The sequence below is a fragment of the Pleuronectes platessa genome, chromosome 3 (assembly GCF_947347685.1).
Source record: "Pleuronectes platessa chromosome 3, fPlePla1.1, whole genome shotgun sequence".
Taxonomy (NCBI): Eukaryota; Metazoa; Chordata; class Actinopteri; order Pleuronectiformes; family Pleuronectidae; genus Pleuronectes; species Pleuronectes platessa.
Genome location: NC_070628.1, coordinates 28,633,728 through 28,653,076, shown reverse-complemented (window position 1 = coordinate 28,653,076; position 19,349 = coordinate 28,633,728). Strand labels below are relative to the sequence as shown.

General features: G+C 42.6%; 1 protein-coding gene, 1 long non-coding RNA gene and 1 other non-coding gene across 4 annotated transcripts; all 3 read left to right on the top strand.

The window, feature by feature from the left end:
* The first annotated feature begins 11,608 nt into the window (after positions 1 to 11,608).
* LOC128437586 (small nucleolar RNA U13) lies at positions 11,609 to 11,706 on the top strand. The gene has a single exon (XR_008338240.1). It is a non-coding gene; the product is annotated as a small nucleolar RNA U13 (small nucleolar RNA).
* Positions 11,707 to 13,643: 1,937 nt separating this feature from the next.
* Positions 13,644 to 15,616, top strand: LOC128436603 (uncharacterized). Of its 2 annotated transcripts, XR_008338088.1 has the most exons (7): positions 13,644 to 13,859; positions 14,228 to 14,367; positions 14,497 to 14,561; positions 14,827 to 14,988; positions 15,071 to 15,175; positions 15,245 to 15,415; positions 15,515 to 15,616. XR_008338088.1 is itself a non-coding variant. In XM_053418389.1 (6 exons), exons 1-6 carry the CDS (start codon positions 13,740 to 13,742, stop codon positions 15,283 to 15,285), a joined length of 633 nt encoding a protein of 210 aa, XP_053274364.1. In that variant the 5' UTR covers positions 13,644 to 13,739; the 3' UTR covers positions 15,286 to 15,616. The 2 variants fall into 2 exon arrangements, 1 of the variants encoding a protein (XP_053274364.1); XM_053418389.1 differs by having other exon boundaries at positions 15,245 to 15,616.
* Positions 15,617 to 16,156: 540 nt separating this feature from the next.
* LOC128436608 (uncharacterized) lies at positions 16,157 to 18,949 on the top strand. The gene is made up of 3 exons (XR_008338092.1): positions 16,157 to 16,362; positions 17,114 to 17,207; positions 17,356 to 18,949. It is a non-coding gene; the product is annotated as an uncharacterized LOC128436608 (long non-coding RNA).
* The last annotated feature ends 400 nt before the right edge of the window (positions 18,950 to 19,349 follow it).

Genomic DNA, 19,349 nt, shown 5'->3' with positions numbered 1-19,349 from the left:
AGTCACGTGACGTGAGAACACGTCAATGCAAAACAATGGGAGGACTAAATGTTACCATCTCACAATCTGGCCTCTCAGATTGTGAAATGGTAACGTCGTTCCAAGTGGACCAACGTTGCCATTGAACGTTTTCTGATGAGACTGGGTTGGTGTATGAGTGTGTGTCATCATGGTAAAATGTGGTCTTGAGACACTTTCTGTAGCCGGGAGTACCTCAGATATAACATCAGGCTTCATATGAGTCTTGTTGTTTACTTAAATCATTCAAGATGTCAGCAAGAGCTTGTGTTTCAACTCATCTGGTTGAGTTTATATTACCTTGATTATAGATCTCCGCCAAAGAGTCTGCCAATAAAAGTTGTGATTTCAATCAAAACATTCAATGGTAGATATATGAAGCCTGCATCTGTCTGAAATCAGAGTCACATTTCTTTAGATCTTCCTGCATCATTTCTATAAACTATATTTGTGCAGTGTGGGAATGAAAAACTTGGCAGGTAGAGCAACATAACTATGGAGGAGACAAGTGATGGAATATTCTATACTATCACAAATACTGCACTAATCAAATCGTCAGTATCACAGTTATAGTGGATAAAACAAAAAGAAAAGAAAACTATTAAGGGGGATGCTTAAAAATACATATAAACTTTTCATCATTTTGATCAAGTAACAAAACACCAGGAATCATCTTTTCAAAACTTGAATGTTATTTAGTTATCACTTTGAGCAGATTCTCTTTTTTAATTTAATGCTCATTAACAATATCACAGGTGACAAAATATTGTTTTGGGTGATATAAGGGAAAACATTGAACAAATAAATAATGTAAAAGTAACAAAACGATTTTTTGTTAATTCCAAATGAAGGCACAACATTTACCTCTCAGCTTTCTGTTGACGAATGCTAACATGGTTATGCTCTTGATTGACTAGGCTTGCTCAGCCTCTCGGACATACCGGTTTCCTCTGAGTGATCAGCTGAGCCACCACATCTAGATTTCTTGACCATTAACTTTGCTGGAGAGATAAAGTTTGCTGGAGAAAATCAGAGCTGCTTGCGGCTTCACTCCAGGGAAATCAGATCAGGCCTGGCCTGGGTCAGAGCACCAGAGTGTGGGAAAGAATAGATCCTCGATAAGCCCACTCCGTCTACCAGTCCTGAGGCTGTGCTTGGCCCGTCTGCCATTCACAAACACACACACACACACACACACACACACACACACACACACACACACACACACACACACACACACACATACATTCACAACAAACATATGCTAAGCTATAAGCTACACTGAGGCACTGGCTGCCTATTCACAGACATTCAGTAGTTCCTCACTGCTCTGCCTCGAGATACAAAAAAGTCTGGGATTGGAAACAGAAACCTGAGCCAGCTACTAAAACTTCTCCCAGCTAAAGAGATAATCCTGTTAGTGTGATGAAGTCTTTATATACACTTTACGCCCGGTCCACACTGCCTGTATGAGTGGCACATGACAGCTCCGCCATGGTTCTGCTACAGGTCGCAGTCATCTTTTGTTCTCGCAGGTAGCGTGTCTGCTGAGTCTGCAATGTGAGGTTTCTGGTATGATCACTTTATTTCAATATTGCAACTAAATGCCAGGATTCTACGTTATGAAGCAGTGCATTTATTAAAACCTTGTTAAAGCACATGAATGGATTCAGTTAACAAAAGCGCAACAGTACTTTAACTTTGAAAAGGGTACAGGAAGTGATGCAAATATTTATTTTGTGACATACCCAATAGATAAATACAATAGGCGAGACCTCGATCTCAAGAAGAGCAGTGGAGGTATATATATATATATATATATATATATATACAATATAAACCACTGACTCTTATCAAGTTAGCTAAATGTAGACCTTTGGTGTTATTTATAGTTATTTATAGAGTGATTTACACAAAAACGTCCTCCCTAACTGAGATGCAGAAGATTTTTGCTTTGATTATGTTCTGGGCGATTTACAGCAGAGGAGTCAGAGGAGTAATGAAGCATGAGCTCTGGGGTCGGTAGATGAGCAGTTTCCTGCTGCAGCCATTTGGAGGCACCAGAGTGTTGACTTCTCAAACACAGCTTTCAGGCTGTCAAAACACACAGACACACAAGACTTGCATACATTTCTGGGAGACTTATCGAAACCCTAACAAGTACACTCGCCTATCCTTAACTTGACTCTAACCACAACACATGCCGTTAATGTAGAAAATTATTCTTTACGCCCCCATAGAGAAGGCAGGTCCCCACAATGTAGACAACACACTCAACACACACACACGCACTCGCACAAACACACGCACACGCACACACACACGCACACGCACACACACAACACACAATGCAGTTAAGTAAATAACATTGATATCAAAATAAAGTCCAGGTTCGCTGGAGTGTTTTATTGGTTAATGTCAAACAGTGACCTTCATTTCTCATTAAATTAAGGTAATTGGCTTTTACTTTTTGTGAACACACTCTATTGTGGTCTTGTGGAAATAATAATTATTCATATTCAATGGTATTCCAGCGTCGACACTTTCCCACCTTCATGTTGAAACACACCTCTTGCATTCATGACTGTGACTGTCCTGCCAGCTTGGGCCGACTCTCCGTCTCTCTCACTCTCCAGAGCTCAGCGAAGCTCAATTTGGTCTACAAGTCACAAACCAGCAGATGAAAGGAGCATCGCTTGCTAAAAAAAAAAAAATCATCTTTGCTTCGGGCAAAGCCGAGTCTTGTGCATCTCGGAATCCAACTGCTGCCAAAGACACTGCTCCTTCACTTGTAGTAAGCCTGCGTGAACTGCTGATCAAGTTTGGCTTTGACCTCGAGAACAACACTTTTAATCCTGTTGTTGAACCTCTGAGCTGCTCACTCTAACCCTCCACATTTCTCAGACTCTCATCAAAGTCTCAGGACAAGTGGTGCTTTTAAGAAAGTGTCGGCTCTCTTCCTTTATCGATCAGCGAACATGATGTATAAACGCGCTGTCATCCTATTGCGAAGTGTTTCAGCTGTAAGGGCAGTTATTACACGGCACTCCCTGGCTGTCAGACCAGGGGAAGCTCTGTGAAGGGATCTCTCACCAGTCAAGCTCACACTTCACCAGTGTACCATCTCTACACGATTAAAAGTAGGGATGCACCGATATGGAAATTCTTGGCCGATACCGATACCGATATTTAAAATAACAATCTGGCCGATAGCCGATACCGATACCGATATTTGTCTATTTTCTTTTTGTTGTTATTCATTCACCCTTTTGTGCCAGAAAAATAATTAAATCATTATTTAGAAAGCACTATTTAAACAAATTTCAGCCCTTCATCACTCTCTTTTAATGAGCACAGATTGAATCAGATTTATGAAACAATCTTTGATTTAACTAAACTTTATTTAACAGAGACATATTATGCCCATTTTACCGCAAGTTGAAATGGTTCCTTGGGATCTTAATGAAATGTCTGTAACATATTTTGGTCAAAATACCACAAGGGTAATCTAAAACAGCCCTGTTAAAGTATCATTATAGAGAACGCTCTTCTCATAGATTTACGGTAGCAGTATTGCCCGTTTATTAGTGTTACGGCTTCTGTGTGTATGCCGTATGTTGTAGTGATGGGAAGTTCGGATCTTTTTACCGTGTCGGTTCTTTGAATCTCGTTCAGTAAAATGAACGAATCTCTTTTTGAGTCATTCGTTCGTTTCAAGGGGGGGGGGGGGGGGTTGCAAACGATCCAAAGACTCGTACCCGGCAGATGAACGAATCGTTCACCTCCCGACCGTGTCTTCAGATCAGTGATTCATTCTTCTGCCAACAGAGTCTTCGGATCAGTGATTCGTTCATCTGCCGGATACGAGTCTTTGGATCCTTTTTCACGTGACCTGCATCAGCCTATGCAACAGTCCCGATGCGCGGCCACGAGAAAATGAACGAATCTCTCTTTGAGAGGACTCGTTACACCCGAGTCCTTGTAAGGATTCGTTCAAAACGAACGAATCGTTCACGACCGACACATCACTTGTATGTTGTCAATTCCCTTGTTACCTTTGCGTGAGACGGATGAATAGAGCCGGTGCACATGAGAATAAAGTACTTAAACAGACGCTACGCTCATACTTTTTACACCAAGTTACACTGCGTGAGTCAAGATAACTTAACAAGCCCTCCTCAGTTTTACCTGTTTTTAGTGTCGGGCAGAAATCACATCGCGTCAACACCCACCGTGGCCCTTCGCAATGCTTGTTTTAATTAAACAGTCGGATTCCCCTGGTCCGCACCAGTTCTCAGTCAGCTGCTAGACGCCAGCCGGAGGGTTCCCCCAGCGGTCGCCGTAGCTGAGGTGATCCATGAGCCGCTGACCGCGTACCCGGTCCCCTCCAACGGCCCGCCTTCCGCGCCGGCGATGGACACCGCCCCGCGGTACAAGAGAAAGAAAGGCCCCGCACCAGCGACGCCGTGAGGTGCCACCGGATGAGGACCTCCCGGTGCCGCACACTGAGCCTCCGGCGGCGCGGAGAGGAGGGCGACGTAGCGACTGATCCCCCAGCCGCTGCACGTGCCCAGCGGTTTTACCACAAATATGAACATCGGCCAATGATATCGGTGAAAGTCAAGTTTATTACCGATAAGCCGATATCAGTAAACGAGGCGAATATCGGCCGCTACCGATGTTCGGCCGATAAATCGGTGCATCCTCCAGGGAGGCATCTCATGTTCTCACAGTTGCAACTAATAATTTGTCAGGCCCTGTGCAAAGACTGCAACAAGCATCTTTACATTTTTTAACATTCTGTGGCAAACGACAGTCCTGAAAGGAAACTCTATTTTATTTCCATGATATTATGGGTTGTTCTCTGTCGCTTTTAAGTTTATATATATCTTTGTGCCAAAAAAAAGACACCAGTGATATTGTCTCCCGTGGAATAAAATGCACTTTAAAATCAAAGTTATGTGAGAGCTGTCACTCGCTCGCTCCTCTGTAGTCCAACATATCTGTGGCGTGCAGCAGATAGAGAGAAACTTTAAATACATACACGTTGTATAGTTCCCCCTGATATTTTATTTATGTGAATGGAAACCACCCAGTTGCCTGTTGATGGAGCTGTCAGATAAAGGAAAAGTGTAAATTGGCCAAACATGCTTACGTGGTGCAATATTTATGGAGCGCTGTTAGAGCAAAGCCTTTCATGTGCTCTCTCATTGCTTTGGAGGGGGCAGTCAGTGAGTGTAGACAACAGTCCAACAGAGGATTTTTCTCCAACCCAAGAAACGAGTGTGTGACGGAGCAGCACCAGAGAAGTATGTTAAAAACAGCAACAGAATAAACAGGATCAAAGTATGTCAGGATGTGACTCAAGAAAATACACACGTCGCTTCATGTGCCTTGTCACTTTTCATATTCAATTCAATCTTTTTTTAGGGTGTCTGCATGTCAGCGAAGGTGCTGTGGATTTTCCACACTCAGGTCAACATGTCACAGTTGTCATATCCAGATCCTTGTATCTCCAAATGTGATTATTTTCAGCCTTTGTGGTGTTAAAGTTTACCTGCTCCTCTACAAAATTCTACCCTCCTCCAGATGAAGTCAGAAAGGTTTCCGAGCATAGAGCAACACTGACAAGGTGACATTTTGGATATGGGAGGTTTTCACCCTGCAGCACTGATGTTTGTGTGGGTGTGTGTTTGTGACAGCATCCTGGGTATGAGACAGCCTGAGGCTTTTGGTGGGACTGGATGGGGGGTGAGGGAGATGGACCTCTCTTCTATCCCTGGTTGTCACTCATGGCTGCTTCCAGCTCCATAAATAAAGGATAGCGCATCCGCCCCAATTGCTCCCTCGTTCCCTCTCGCTCTCTCAGTGTTGACTGGACGCCTTCCCGCTCAGAGTCGCAGGGTCACACACGCGCCACTTGTCATTTTAAGTGCAGGAGGGGGTAACTGCACGGGGAATAGAAAAACACAGAGCTGGCCCCTGCATCAGTTCCATGGACTTCATAACTATTGAGTAAACACAGAGCTGCTGGTCCATGAACCTGAATGTTGAACCGTAAACCTTATCGCAAAATGGATGATACAGCCTCATGGGATGCAGAGCAAATCTATGTCTTTTTTTTTTACAGTGTCACACGTGGCTAAAGTTATCTGTAGCCAATCACGGCAATAATCTGCTTTCTGCTCTGTGGTCTTTCCGTCAGAGTGGATCTGCAATGATTGTTTTAATCATAGCTGTAATAGCCACAGTGTACACTATGCAAATAATATCTCAGTCAAACAGATTGGATTTTCTTCCACCTGATGTACCACTGGCCGACTCTGGAGCGGCGCGCTGTGCTGCATGTGGCTCTGATTTACAAAGATGCAGGGAGGGGGGATTGATGGAGGGATGAGAGGAGGGGAAGCAGCAATACACAGCGTGCCTGGGGATTGTTTCTGGTCACTGGTTCAGGTCCCCTGCTGCTGACGCCCTCTGTCAAGTTGTTGAGATGCAGTGTGAGATGCAGTTCAGATACTGAGACAGAGCAATAAAACAGACACTCACAAATTCTCTGTCTCTTTCTTCCTCTCGCATACACACACACACACACACACACACACACACATACACACACACAAACACACACACACACACACAGTGACAGATTTAAACTTTCCCCATCCCCTATGCAGCCTCGCCTCTTCTCTTTATGTTCTGCTTGTTGGTGAATTTGCATGTGCTGCTGCTCACTGACAAGATTACTGTGCAAAGGGTCTGATCTTCCAATGCAGCGCTTCTCACTATGCCTGTTCCTAATGCTACTGGAATGCTACCACACAAAGGCTGTAATTGTGATTACTTTATGTTTTTTGTATCCCAAATTAATACACAAACTAATGATCATTACTTGTCAGAAGTTTCAAGAGCTGACAGTGATGAAAAGACTTATTTTATAGAGTTTACTTTATTTTGTTGTTATGAAATTGGTAAGTACAGCAGACTTATATTTGAGAAGACAGATTTGGAAAGCTTTGATTGTTGATATATATATATATATATTTTAAATGCTTTGAAAACTGTCACTTTTAGCATCTAATCAACTCATCACTTGGTTCTTTCAGAACTATTTGACAGCAAGTAAATACAAAACAAGAAATTACACCTAAAACGGCAGATGAGCTGGATCACAAACAACTTACGTAACTGAAAAAGATATTTAATAAGCTATTTAACATCGGAAAAGCACAGGACTCTAGAGAGATCATCTGATTAGAGACAATTTGTTCATTGATTTCAGACATTTCCCCAGCCTCCTTCTCAGTGGCCCCAAATCTTGCACTTGCTGAGCTCCACCTTCAGGGGGCAGTGACACTCTCCTTTACTGCTGCGCCTTCATCAGCATGCTGCTAAAGCCCTGTGCACCCACCACCTCTCGATGTGCCCACTGTAGGGGGAGTCGAGGCTTACAGTGTTGAATTCATTAACCTTTACACCGCTCCCAGTGAAAGCGCATTGCACCCATTGGAAATAAACCCGTAACACTTTAAACTGTTTTGTTGGAGTGGACGAACAAAAAGGGGGCAGGACCCCATTTGTCCTTATCCCAAAAATGTCATCTCACATCAGACAGTTAGTAATTCAGCGACGCAAGGCGTGTTTATGGGTGTGATGCACAATCATAGCTGTCCCAGGGTTGACGAGGTATGCTGCAGGACAGGCGGCAAATTTTCAAGAGAACTTGTAATTGTCTTGCTTGAGACGGTCTAATGGGCTTTCTGCACTTGTGAGGGAGCTTTCAGTAGCTGTTTGTGTCAGTGTGACCGGTGTAGTATAGCATCAAAGGGAAGATTCAAACACAAGAGAGTGACAGAGTAGCTCAGATTCACAGGACTAACCTCCTGGTGAAAAAAATTAAACCAACACTTTGTTACGATTAAATTTAAACCTCTGATTTTTATCACTAAATCATTTTCTCAGAGTGCACTGTAACATGGAGAGCCATCTGTTAATACACACCGGGGTATGCATGTGCAGGTTGTGCTCAGATATTACAACTCCACTCTCCCCTTTGTTTTTGCACACAGCTCTGAAACAGAATATGTAACAAGATTTCTATGAGTATCACTGCACTGAATCTTTAACGGTGCAATGCTTTTTTAAACAGTGGAAAAGCCACCACATGCATCCACTCCTTCTATCTATTCTTCATCCTCACTTTAAAAACCTTGATTAAAAACCTCTTCTGCATGAGCACTGATGTCTTTCCACACTTCATGTAAATTAACACAAGAACTCAAAAGTTTGCTTGGCTTGACCATCTAATGTATTTATGTTTCTTTTTTTTGAGGGGGGGGGGGGGGGGGGGTTCTTTATTTTAAGTAACATGCTTCAAATGCTGCACTGTAAAAATCCCATTTTTTGGTTGTCACAGACTTCATCATTTGGTGCCCAGAGGCCGATGCAGGGAACAAACGTTTTCATGAAAAAGGAAGATGCACTGCAGCACAAATATTGCATTACAAGATCCAAAAAGCTGACAGAATTCAGCTTCAATGTGAGATGGCGTTCCTGTGAATCTGTCCTGCCGGCACTGAAGAGAATTAGAGGGAGACAGCCCCAAGATCAAGAAGAATTAAAACTGGTACAGGAGGATGTGTGAGTCTCCTGCGACAGGAGGCTACTACAGCAAACAGTTAGGGAAAAACAAGGATAAAAAAATGAAGTGACAAGAGGGAGAAAGGAAGATTGACTTGAGAAAGTTACAGAGGCCAGTGTGTGAACTAACAGGGAGAAACCGGTGCAATGGTGAATGATTTAATGAGCGAGAAGGAGAAGAGCGAGAGATGATGGTGAAGAAAGGGCAGTCGGTCAGTGTACACCCACAAGAAAAGTGCAAAGAAATGTGCAAGGCCTTATGAAATGTTTGGATAAAATCATCGACATCATGACATCATATTCAAATCAACATGTTTCTCATAACCACTGCAGTATGTATCAGCTAACTAAGTTAATCATTTACAGAAGGTTAAACAATTTTCAAATCTTGTATCAGCCTGACATAAGAAGCCATAAGTCAGTTAGCTATGCTAAGCTAAGAACAGCCGGAGTCTCCTCTGGTCACTTCATAGTGATAACAGGACTCCAGGAAGTCGCTCCTTCAAGCCAACGAACAGACCTACACATAAAAAATCTGTGGCTTTCACACTTTCAATATGATGATGTAGGTGGATTTAAAAAAAATTTTTTAGGACAGACTATGTTTGAATGACGTTTCTCCTTCTACTCGAATCATCTTCTTGGTGATCCTCAAAAGTTCAAAAAAGTTTTCTATGAATCGGTTCAGTTCCCAAACCAAGGTGAGACTCGAATTATAACAAATGTTGTTTTCTTTGCATATAAGAAATATGAGGTGGCCGGCAACAAGTTGAACATAATGTGAAAACTATAGATGGAGCCAAATATTTAACTCTGTACGTCTAAAGTTACACAGATAGTATGCTAACGTTTGTGCCTTCATTGAAAATGAATGATTTTGGCCCGAGCACCGAACAGCAGGAGACAGTGGGAGGCCCTATCTAAAAAAAATTTGGTGGTTGACTAAGTCTCACATTTTTTGTAAAACATCATCGTATCAGGCCGTCACGGAGGTCCAGGAGCTGGCGAGTGTGTGTGTGTGTGTGTGTGTGTGCGTGTGTTTGCTCCCAGATAGCGCACCGGTCCCCGGGCTCCGCCCCCCTCCCCCGCTCACTCGCTCAGAGACACAGTGAGATCAGAGCCCGTTCATGTGAAGCAGCCGCTCAGTGACTGACTGCTTCTTAACTATGGAAACAGTGAAAACACAGAGTTTCTCTGGTCTCAGCTGCTCAGAGATCAGCGCCTCAGCTTCTTGATCAGAGCAGAAGCTGCAGTTGGTTTCTACCGAGCTTCAGTATCTGTGTTCGCCTCCAGCCTGACCTGCTCTCACTTTTTGTTTTCACATTTCGCCAACTAAAATATATCTTTTTAAGTTATTAGATTGCAGCTATGTTTTTATTAATTTCAAAATAGCGTACTTCTTATTTCATACATGTCCCACAAATATGGGGAGGTCTCAAATAGCCCTACATAGTTCTGTGTTTAATTTATTTCAATGTAGGCGTACACTTGCCTGTGTATTTTCTTCTCCTCTTCATAAGCGTTTGGTGTTTTTCTTTGTTGTAACAGGTAAAAATAGCGATAAAATGTACGATAGTTCGGTATATCATAACTTTATATAAAATTTTATTCGCTTTGTTATCAATATGTTTTTCGGCTCCAGACAAATTTTATTTGGGGGAAGAGGGGTCAAAATGGCTCTTTTAAAGGAAAGGTTGCTGACCCCTGCTATAGACCTATGCTGGTAGGTATATCTAATGGACAACCTAAGTATTGCAAGCTAGACTATTATGCAGTTGTAGACACAACACAGGGTCCCTGGGCCTGACGCCGGGTTTACACCGGACGCAGAAGCGTGGTGTACGCGCAGCGCCAAGCCACGCCGCGGCTGCCTAGCGCCGTGCAGCGATCATTTCGGCGTCGAGTCTATTTTTTTCGCTTGACGCGAGCGTATCGCGACAGGAAACACACTGAAAAAAGATTTTAAACGATATTTTATATGATATAAATTCTCCACATAGGCTTGAGTGGAGAATACGTAATTTACCATCAACACCTGACATTTAAAGAAGCAAACAGCGGAGAAGTTCTTCAACATGGATGACATTAAATTAATAATTGAAGTGGAGAAGTACAGTGAGTTGTATGATCCTCGGAACATGTTGTATACGCTGTTGCTTAATGTCGGAGCAACAAGTAAGTATATGCTTTTATAGTACTGGATCAACGGATGATATTATTGGCGCTGCCCGGCGCTTCAGCGTGGCTTCCGCGTGGCTTCCGCGTCCGGTGTGAACAGTCAAGTGCCGGCGTGCTATGGATTAGCGCTTACGCCACGCTTCGGCGTAGCTTCCGCGTCCGGTGTGAACCCGGCGTGGTAAGGGAAGAAAAGGAGTTTAATGTGGCTACTAAATGTGACTAAAACTAGACTAAAATGTTCTGAGTTTTCGTCGACGAAAACTAGACTAAAACTAAGAAGGATAAAAATTACTAAGTGTGACTAAACTAATATGCATTTTCGTCTAAAGACTAAGACTAAGACTAAATCAAAAATAGCTGCCAAAATTGACACTGCATGAGACGGATGCAGGAGGTGAAGCGTTTATCCTTGAAATCGTAGAAAATTTGATTATTATTAATATTTAATTATATATGGACTTTATGTTGCGGATGTGTTAAGTGGTTTTGCTGTGAAAAAGTCTCTGGTGCAGTTTTCCTCCAGACCATCAGGAGATGCTGTTAGATGTATTTTCACTGATGGGACTCCCACAATGCACCTCTCCAGGAGTGAACATAAAGTGTTTTTAATCTCCAGCTGAGGTCAGAGCAAAGTGTCAGCATCAGCTGAGTCTAAATGTTTTTAATAAAATGAAGCGAACATGATAAAACTTGTTTGGAGTTAAAGTTATGAAACCGTCACTCAAACAGCTGGAGAGGAAGATAAACACGCTCAGCGCCATGTTGCTCACTGATCCTTCGGTTCATGAGCATGATGAGTGGTGATGTCACGTCTTGTACGTGACAGGTGCAGCCCAGCTTGTTACGCTGTGCGCCTCAAACCAGCTGATCACGAACCGAGGAGCCAATCAGAGCTTATATAAATGTAAAAAAATGGCGAACTAAAAATAAATATTCCATAACAGAATGCAGCCAAAAGAAAACAATTCAGGCCTATGCAGAAAAGGCAAAAACAAGATGTTAGGCCTACAGTTTTTGGCAAGAAACACCAGCCTGTCTCACCCCACTTGCCCCAGGCAGGTCACTACATTTCCCCCAGTGCTTCAGACCCTCTCTGAGGGGGAACTTGTGGCCGGAATGCACAAGTACCTTTTTGCCAGCTTTGAAAGTCGTGGGTAGAGTCTCTGGTGTTCCCTCCACCAGTCCAATGGGTCCTCCTCGCTGTCAAGGTTGGCACACTGTATGTAAGACTGTAGCTCAGAGGCTACGGCTTGCTGTTCCTGGTTTTAATAATTTATATCCAGCTCTTTCTGTCACTGGTGTCCTCTGATTGGCTCGTCGGGTGGTTTCAATGGTCGGGGCTGTTCTGGGTCCTTGGTTAAAGAACTTTTATCAACATTAGAAAAGTGCAGCAGATTAAGAGAGAAGTGAATCAGCTGCTCTAACAGGTTTTATATTTTCCCTCCGCAGCACCAGAGGCGGGACGCTCGGCTGTGACGTCTCCACGTGGGCGGATTCTCCGGTCAAACGTCAGGGAGTCGGAGTCGAAACTCAGAAGGAAATTAAATCCAATCCCCCCGAAGCCCTGCAAGGGGCCTAAACCTCGGACTGAGAACCAGCTCCTCCCTGCAGTGTGGCAGAAACCCTTCCTCCTCCTCCTCCTCCTCGTGAATGAGTGAATGTATAACAGTTGTTCTCAGAGGGGTCCTGTCTGCAGGGAGGAAGACCCAAGCTCCAACTGAAGAAAACAGGATGAAAGAGCACGATAAGATGAAGATGAAGACGCATCTGAAATCTTAAAGTTATTTTTTGTTTGTGTCCAATTTTGTTTGTGACTATGATCCAGATCAGAACTTCCTGATGTCAGACCCTGAACACATTCATTTTCATTTCTTATCAGTGGAATCACAGACTTTATAAACTGGGGTTTGGTTTCATTAAAATTAGATTTGTACAGCCTATATTCACAAATCACAATTTGTCTCATGGGGATTTGAATGTTCGTTGACGTCAGGACATCCACAATCTCTCTTAGTTAATTCACAAACTTAACTTTATCATCTTTATTATATGGACAAAGAATCACTGACAGAAATCAGCTGCTCATTGCTTCGACTTTTCAGTCTTTGTATTTGTATTTGAAGATAAGAATTAAAATGATTAATGTTAAAACAAAAAATCTTTGTGTCTCTTTGTCTCCATTTGTCTCTCTGTGTCTTTGTCTCTCTGTGTCTCTTTGTCTCTTTGTCTGTCCGTGTATATTTGTCTCTCTGTGTGTTTGTGTGTCTTTGTCTCGGTGTGTCTGTGTCTCTCTTTGTCTCTCTGTGTGTTTGTGTTTTGTGTGTCTTAGTCTCTCTTTGTTTCTTTGTGTGTCTGTGTGTCTTTGTCTCTCTGTGTCTCTTTGTCTCGAACAGAAAATATAAAAAAAGTGACAAACAGTTTATTTTAAATAAAGTTATTTTAAGCGTTGTAGTTGTTTTTTATCAATAATATGCACTTGTTGAAGTGGATTTTTACACCCTTGAAGTAAAAATAAATAATAAAGTTGATTAAAAAAGCTCCTGAATCATCAGATTGAAAAGGGTCTTTTTTATTTTCAGTGTGTACAGCTTCAGAGACGAGTTGAACGAACAGATCGTCGGGTCAAACTGCACTCTGTTTGTTTTAGCTGCTTTGTCACAAACTAAATATACTAATCAAGGACGATTCAACAAATCAGTAAACGACAGATACACAAACCCACCAGTGTCGTTACGAAATCTTCTTGGAAATGTTCGAGAAACTTCTGTCCTCAAAGTGTAAACAATAAAAAAAAAAGAGCATCAGCTGTATAAAGGTAGAGCTTCTCTACACCGACGTTACTCTGCTCAACCTCTGCTGTGCTTTTTCCTCCGATTTATCTGCAGCTCATCGGCCGTGACATCATGAATCTGTGGCTCAGCTCTCACCTCCTAGTTGTGGGTTTGTTTGTGTGCAGCGCAGCGCCGACACCTGAAGAATGTTCACAGCTGGTCTCACCGCACTCTGTGGACATCGGCTCCAAGGTAAAACTCTCCTGAGATGTCACAGCCACACCTCAGCTCTGTTCTTCCTATAAACTATAATAAGAAATACAAACACGTTTTGATTTAGAAACGCTTTGGTTTTATTAAAATAATAAAGGTTGCACACTTTTTCAGAGACTGATACATTGACTACTTTTACCCTGGATGTGTTAGTGTGTGTCATCAACATAGAAACATGTTTAACTGTAATATTTGCTCATGGAAACTTAAAGAAAGCCGAGGATGGAGCCCTGAGGAGCTACACGCACCAGACACAAATATTTGGTCCTTTTTTCTGTACAATTTCCCAGTATGTGTGTGTAAGTGTGTGTGTGTGTGACTCTGACTGGTTTCACACTGTTGTGCAGATGTTAGGCAGTTGGAACTTTCTGACTGGTTACACTCAAAGTGAATTATTCAAGGACATCCTGAAGATCACCGAAAGCTCAAGTATAAACATCACAAAGAGCAGCGGTGGTGGAGTTGAATTTTCTGAGGCAAGCAAGATGTGAGTACACGTGAAAAATAATCATTTCAGCTTTTTATCATAAGTATTTCACACCTTTAAATAAATGTTGTGATGTTGTGATGTGATAAACCTGCTACGATAGATTATTAATTTTTCCTCTTTTCAAAGGAAAGGACAATGCGTCAGCACAGAGGCCAACGTGAATATCGACGGTCACACGGCAACAGTGTCGAGTAAGTTTCAACACAACACTGGAGTTGTGTGTATGAACAGCAGTGGGCGACTGATGCTTTCTATGAAAAATAACTTCTCACTTGATTTATAAAGTCAGCAAATATTATCATAAGATGATGATGAAGAAGAAGATGATGATGATGATGATGGTAACGATGATGATGGTAATGATGATGATGATGACGATGATGATGATGATGATGGAGACACCCTGACCAGTGTCACACTTTGTGATTCTCTATGTGTGTGTGTGTGTGTCCTCAGAGATGAACGTCACGTCTGTGTTCCACTTGTTATCGAGCAGTGACGACTGTCTGGTCTTCAACATCAACAGCACCATCGGGAACCTGGATCAGATGCTGAGCTTCATGAACGTCAGCTTCTCTGGAGCCGAGAGGACGACGATTCACTCTCTGTATCTGATGGGTAGGAAGCAGTAGGTTAGAGATAGGAAATGACTCCGTCAGTATCTGAAACCTTGATGGATGATGGGTGTGGTTGTTTCCAGGCCGGGAGTCGACAGTGAAGGATTCGGACATGGAGCGTTTCAAGCATCAGGCGAGCTGCCTCGGCTTCTCCGGAGAACCAGACTTTCACCACGACGTAAAGAAAGGTGCGAACCCCTGCAGCCTCGCACATTAAACTCTGACATCACAAGCTCACATGACTCTTCTCTCCGCAGGTTTCTGCACCGAGGGAGAATCCGTCAAGTTGTCATTCTGAAGTCGAAACTCAACGGTCGTCAGTATTTCAGACTAAGCAACAAGAAGTATAGACACACATTTCTCCAATCATCCAACCTGTTTTCTGTGGTTTTATTTTCATTATTTACTGAAAATAAATGTTCGTAACTGCAAAACTTCATGTGAAAGTTTCCTTTAGCATCATCGTCAATTCAGCTGCTTTTATTTTGAAAATCCTGGAAGTGATCATAGTCAATTCTGCTGCTATTTTAAAGAACAGGAGCTGATCAATAGATATTTAGACAGAAATTAGAAAAAGCAGGAAAAAATGTATATGTATGTGGGAAATAAAATTCTAATTGAATTAATAACAGTTTTTAAATTGTTTTGTTGAATCAAATTAGTCACTTTAGTAAATTTTTGTTTTAAATTTGATTTAGAATTTTCAATTCATTCATGCATTCTAAATGATGTTATTTTTTGTCACTAACTAATAATAATAATAACTAAACATATGAATAATTAAAGTAAAATCACCTTAAAATCAGATGAGGAGACACAAACCAATCAATAAACACGTGACACGAGAAAAGTTCAAAATGAAACTAAAAGTTAAAATCGGGTTTTAGACATTAAACAGAAAATTTGTGACACAGAGGAAAATTAAAAAAAAGGTTAAATCTGATCAGAGTCCAGATGTGACGCAGACAAATACACAGATTCAAAGGATCTGAGTCAACAACAGTGTTTACACACACACACACTCACACAAACTTTGGAGAGACGGGGCCGACTAGCGGGGGCCAACTGGGGCAAGTGGGGTGAGCCAGTGGGGGCAAGGTGGCAAAGCCTGCAGGGGCCAACTCGGGCCGACTGGGGCAAGTGGGGACAGACTGGGGCAAGAAGGGGTGAGGCCTGAAGTGCAAGGGGGCGAGGCCTGCAGGGGCCGACTGGGGACAGAAGGGACCAACTGGGGCAAGGGCCTGGGGCTGTTATAACCTCCCTCCTCTCACACTTTGGTCTCTGAGCACGATGACTTTTGTTGAGAAATGCTGCTGGTGCTGGTGGTGGCATTGGGTTCCAAACGCAGTGGCTGCCGGCAGACGACTTTCACAAGGTGAATCAATGTCCTAAGCTTTGGATTCTTCACTGAATCCTGACTTCTCTGCAGCAGCTGTTTCATTATATTCATTACTGATTAATCTGCTTATTATTTTTCCATTAATTTAAAAAGATTCATTCTGAAAATAATAAGTCAAGCGTCACAATGCACCAAAATATCAAAAATACATAAAAATGACTAAAATAATTTACAGGAAATCTGCCAACAGAGGGACAACTGTTCTAAGACATAAACATAATTAAATGTTAACAAGCAATCTTGATTTGTGTGAATCTAATGACTGTTAAAGTTATATTATATTTGACAAAGGGTGCATTATTTGAAACAGTAAAATTGTTCTGCCTCTGCAACACACTGTAGAAAGGATTAGAGAGGGAATAGATAATAACTATTTTGAGATGATAACTTAAATGCACCAACCTGAAAAAAACAAACATTACGTGACTATGTCATAATTGATTTTGCAAAACCCAGCCACAATTAAAATCCCACTTTTCTACTGATGACAACCGATAACAGTTGAGAACTCTCTGGTTCCAAATTTCTGCAACTCCGGCTCACTGTACTGTCCACCAGCACTGAGAACAAGGAGAATATCACTAAATTTGCATCATTCACTTCACACGCTTGAGTTTAAATATTTGAACACAAAATAAATATTTATGTGATCCAAGCCAATCAGTATTGAGATTCTTGATGTGCGACATATCTGAAATCAATGACTAAACTTTTGTCACTGTATGAGGGCATTCTGAGCTGTATGATACAAACTGCTAATTGTATCAACACGAAGAAGGAGATGGCTCTGAAGAAGGTGGGTGAGGACATTGGACTACCTGGTAAGTGGTGACAATATGTATCTGTTCTTGATTCAAGTTATTGGATGCACAATTTCTTTTTAGATTTACATTCAACAGTTCATGATGTGTGTATGTGTGTGTGTGTGTGTGTGTGTGTGTGTGCGTGTGTGTGTGTGTGATTTTAAAGACATTTTTTTCGAGGAAGCTGAAGAGTCTCAGGGGCTAGCATCTGAAGCAGAGGAAGGAGTCAGAGAGAAGGAGCAGGTCAGCGACAGAGAACAGACACATATTTGCAGGTTGTATACTCACAGAAGGCACTAATCATGGCTCTAAGAATACAGTCTACCTGAATCCCTTCTCTTAATTTTGTTCTTCTAGAATTGTCCTCTGTCTGGAGACGGTGGATGGCAGGAGCCATTTGAATCCAGAGAGGTGTAACTGTGGTCTGTGAAGTCCAATAAGTCAAACCAACAGTATATCACTCAAACACAAACAGTTTCAGTAATGGGAGAAGTTGTTGTACTCAAGTGTTCAACTATAGCAAGCATTACCAGGGTCCCGGGAAGTTACAATACAAGAGACTTTAGCAAGATGGCTGTCGGCAATGAGCCCTTAATTAATGGTGTTTCCTCAGGACTAAAATACTGAAGTGCAATGTGAACTATGCTAAACTCATTGGGAGGCAGCTAACAACTAATCATCCCTAGAGCAGCAGCATGTGTGTCTGTAAGTGTGAGAGACTATTCATGTCCGAGCACATTACAGTTAATGTGGTGGGCAACAAGTTGACATTCCACATTAATTGTGTTCCTTGGAAGAGGTGTTAGCTAAGCCACTGGCCGGTAGACTTAAGCACAATTAATGTGATCCCCAGTAGCAGGTCCTGGCCCGCATTCCACTTTCTCTCAATCAGCCGACCGACACGTTATCTGTTCCGTGTTCACCAAATCTAATCAGCTGGGTGATTGCTCTTTTCCCTGTTTGGCTCCAGTGAGTGATATTTAAAAAAAGACTCTGCAGTGACCAACCCCAAGACAAGTCGTGCTCTGGGCCCTCAAAGACGTGTGATAATTGACTTAATATGCAGGGTGAATGCTGAGAACGTGCCGCTCACTAGTGCAGCCGAAGACCTGCTAAGTATGTGTGCTGTTACAGGAGCCACGGAGCTTGGACAGTGAGGGTCTATGCTTAACAACACAAAAATGTATTGGTTTTTAATGCTTCATTGGTTTCAGCGCCACTCAGTGACCTCATTGCTTTAAAATTGCAGCTGATGAAAAGGGGGAAATATCATTTGGCTTGAAATAGGCACGCTGCATTTCACAGGCAATTAGCTGTGTAGCCACCAAACTGGACTTCAGTCTCATACTGTGAGTCAAACAGGCACAGAGACCATGTAGGCCTGAACAAATTAAATCCTCTTGCAGCTATATAACTGTGAAATTAATACTAAAAGGAACCTCTTGAAAGTCTAGGAAATTGTCCACAGTGATACTTCACAGTAGCCTGACGTTGTCAGACTCACAATTCTAGTCAGAATGTGAGTCTGAGACCGCTCCATTGGGCTGTGATTATGGGGCGTGTTTCAACTGACCAGGAAGTAAAATTCCTCTTCGCTCAATTGGATAGACCTACAACCAATCAGAGCAACGTAGTATGTGACGTATGCTAAGCAACGCATTGTGAGTTATTTACTAACGCCGGGTTCACACCGGACGCTTCAGCGCAGCGCCAAGCCTTAAATAACAGCTGGCTCCCATCCACTCCCATGTTAAAACTTTGTGCCGGTCACACCGGAGGCTGAAGCACCGCGAGGCAGCCTTGGCGCAGCGCGGTGCTTCAGCCTCCGGTGTGACTGGCACAAAGCCGTGCAGCGATCTACTGGATCAACGGGTGATATTATTAGCGCTGCCCGGCGGTTCAGCGTCCCTTCAGTGTCCGTTGTGAACAGCCAAGCGCCGGGGCGATAGGGATTAGCGCGGTGCTTTGGCTTCGCCTCCATGTTCTGTGTTCCTCTTTCAAAATGAATGCGCTGTCGATGTCTTCTAAAACAGACTCAATGGCAGCATCTACACATCTCAGCTCGCCAGCGGCAGGCATGTTTGTTGAAAACGAATTCAACCCAAGGGCACTTTGATGACGTGGTTGATTACGTTACCGTTGATCATCTGTCAATCATCG

What these genes read in the sequence shown, in the direction of transcription:
- LOC128436603 (XM_053418389.1), top strand. Translation starts at nt 13,740, where the DNA reads ATGAATCTGTGGCTCAGCTCTCACCTCCTAGTTGTGGGTTTGTTTGTG. An exon ending in CTGTGGACATCGGCTCCAAG is followed by an intron (nt 13,860 to 14,227) that starts GTAAAACTCTCC and finishes ACTGTTGTGCAG; the next exon opens with ATGTTAGGCAGTTGGAACTT. An exon ending in TCACACGGCAACAGTGTCGA is followed by an intron (nt 14,562 to 14,826) that starts GTAAGTTTCAAC and finishes GTGTGTCCTCAG; the next exon opens with AGATGAACGTCACGTCTGTG.